The sequence below is a fragment of the Galeopterus variegatus genome, unplaced genomic scaffold, assembly GCF_000696425.1.
Source record: "Galeopterus variegatus unplaced genomic scaffold, G_variegatus-3.0.2 Scaffold284, whole genome shotgun sequence".
Taxonomy (NCBI): Eukaryota; Metazoa; Chordata; class Mammalia; order Dermoptera; family Cynocephalidae; genus Galeopterus; species Galeopterus variegatus.
In genome coordinates, this window is record NW_007726395.1 from 425,617 (window position 1) to 428,364 (window position 2,748).

The following is a 2,748-nucleotide window of genomic DNA, read 5'->3' on the forward strand; positions in this document are numbered from 1 at the left end:
AGCGGCGCCAGCGGCTGGCCCGTGTCAGCGGCCAGCAGGTCGGCCAGGTGCGCGGGCCGGCCGCCCAGCGCGGCCAGCAGCGTGGCCATGCTCTTGAGCAGCGTGGAGATCTTGGTGCACCAGGCGGGCAGGCTGGCGGCGCGACCGTGCATGCGGCGCGGGTCGACGGTGAAGCGCGGCGCCGACAGGGCGGCCGAGATGGGCAGCAGCTGCTCCAGCTCCAGCTCCAGCTGCTCCAGGCGCGCCTCCAGCTTCTGCGCCTTGTGCAACACCTGCAGGTTCTCGATTTGCTGCTCTATGCGGAGGATGTCGGCCTCGGTCATGAGCTCGCCGAAGGGCCCGAGGATGGCGTTGTGCTCGCGGGAGTACCTCCAGCCCTCGGGAGGGTAGCAGCACGAGCTGGCGGCCGTTAGCTAAGGCGGGGAAGACAAGAGAGGGGAGGGAGGCGCGTCTCCCTCTGGCCCGGCTCCCGCAGCGGCGCCGGGGGAACTTTTGCATGTCCCAGGTGGTGTAATGGCTCCGTGGCGCTGCGATTGCAGGGATGGGCCACGCCTGGCAGGCGGGCGATTACGCTGGGGTGAGGCTTCGGCCCGGGCCGTCGCTCCGGACTCAGGGCAGTGTCCACTTGGGTCGCTGGCGGAGGGCACAGCTGGTCGCTGGGCGCTGCTGCCGAGGCAGGGAGGGCAGGCCGGCAGACGGGTCTCCTCGCCTGACTGGGTCGCTCATTACACCACCCAAGGGACATGCAAAAGGGATTGAAACAGAGAGGCAAGGCAGCCCTCCCTCACTCCATCCAAGTCTTAATTTGAGGCCACCCGCCTCAGACTGCTGACCCCTTCTCAAGCTCCCCTATGGCCTAAGCTCTCCTTTTCCCCGTGGTCAATGTTTCACGTGCTAAATGAGAGGCCATTCTGCTTAAAGAGGCTGAAGGTGCAGCTTCCACTGGGACTCCCACCCCTCCCCTCACCCTATTGGACATTAGTACAGTGTAGGGAACGAGGCTTGCCAGGCACTTCTGATTTACTCCTGTAGGCCACCACACTAGTGCCCAGCTTTCCCACCCTGGAGGCTGCCCTCACCTCTACACAGGCCTCCCAGTTCATCCTGATCCACAACAATTTGTCCCCAACATACAAATATGATGACACCACTTCCCAGCTTAACACCCACCTCAGGCTCCCCCCTGCGCCAGGAGAAAGTCCATTCTCTTGTAGGCAGCCAGCCAGGCCTTGGTAACCCGACCCCCCCGACCTCTCCAGCTCAGTCACCCCCCACCAGTGTACAGTCACATCCACTCTGACTTCCAGATCGCCCCTGTCCTGCCGGCTTGGTCTTCACCCCACTCTTCCCAGCCACCTCTTGCTCATCTTCCAAGTCTCACTTTGGACATCACTTCCCTAACACCATCCCTGGTCCAAATAGGGTGACCACTTTAGGGCTGCCCCAGTCCCCTGCACACCCTGTCACAGTGCTTTGTTGTAACAGCCCAGTTACTTGTCTACCCAGTTGGCCACTCTCTCATATTGTCCTGGTTTGTCTCCTGGGGGCACTTATCCGATTGTTGATTGACACACAACCCACAGCCACTTTGAGAGCAGGACTTGACATATTCACCATGAATCCCCAGAGGCTGCAACAGTGTGTGTGGCATACAAATGGTGCTCAGGGAACTTTTGTTGGACGAATGAATGACAAACCATCCTGCCAGCTAGTGATGATCAACCCATTTTACAGATGAGGAAACTGAGGCTGAATGAGACTCAGTATCAGCAGCTGGAAAGTGGCAGTGCAGGGACACAGCCTAGGTCAGACTGTGACCAGAGCCCTCTTGGCTACTCAGAGTGTGGTCCCTGGACCAGCATCATCATCTGCATCACCCAGGAGCTTATTAGAAAGTCTCTGCTCCACCCACACCTCCTGAATCAAAACAGACGTTTAAACAAGATCCCAGGCCATTTGAAAGCACCTTAGGGTTTGATACACATTGTCATCCCATGTCTAAGAACAAGCTGCTGGGTGTGGTGTGTGTGGGGGGAGAAGAGACTGGGACCAGTCCTAGGAGGTGGGGGGAGTCCCGCAACTCTGCTTTACCCTAGGTAAAGGGAGACACTGCAGGGTGAAGGGCCCTGGCAAGTTGGGGGTGGCTTGGGGGATGGGCTGCAGACCCCAGGGCACTCCGGGAAGCCCCAGCCACCCACCTTCCGCCTCTGCTCCTCCTCCTCCTGCATCTTCAGCTGCAGCTTCCGCACCATCACCTGGCGCTTCCACTCCGGGATCGGCCGGCCCTGCTCGTCGTGCGTGGGGACGAGCGCCTCCACGTCCAGTGGCACGCCGGGCGCAGGGGTGGCGGGCGGCGCCGGTGCCACGCTGCCGTTGAGCAGCGGCTGGGGCCCCGGGGCTGGTGGGGTGGGACTCCGGGCCGGTGACGGTGACACCGACGGTAGTGGCGAGTCAGGCTGCGGGGAGAAGCGGCGGGGCTTAGTGCCGGACTGGCTCAGGCAAGAGGAGCCGGGGCGGGGGCCGTCGTGGCCGCCTACCTGGGAGGCTGGCTGCCCGCTGCCTGAGAACACTGTGGTCAGCCCCTTGCTCTGTGGCGTCGGCTTCAGGCTCTTGCCCGCCTTGATCTCAGCCAGTAGCTCCGAGTTGTCGCCAGTCGGGGACATCATGTTGAAAGATTTGGTGCCTACGCAGGGGCAGGAGAGGAGGTGCTGGCCGGAGGCGGGGCCGCGTCCCCACCGCCCCCCCCCC

At 62.0% G+C, this 2,748-nt stretch overlaps 1 protein-coding gene across 1 annotated transcript in view; it reads right to left on the reverse strand.

Moving 5' to 3' along the window:
• The window catches only part of ESPN (espin), a gene marked incomplete at its 5' end in the record, with an annotated part of 38,294 nt that overhangs the window by 1,787 nt on the left and 33,759 nt on the right, over positions 1-2,748 (reverse strand). The window contains 2 exons of the mRNA XM_008567022.1: positions 9-413; positions 2,199-2,683. Coding sequence (XP_008565244.1) covers positions 9-413; positions 2,199-2,683 — 890 coding nt within the window. The remainder of the gene's footprint in view (positions 1-8; positions 414-2,198; positions 2,684-2,748) is intronic.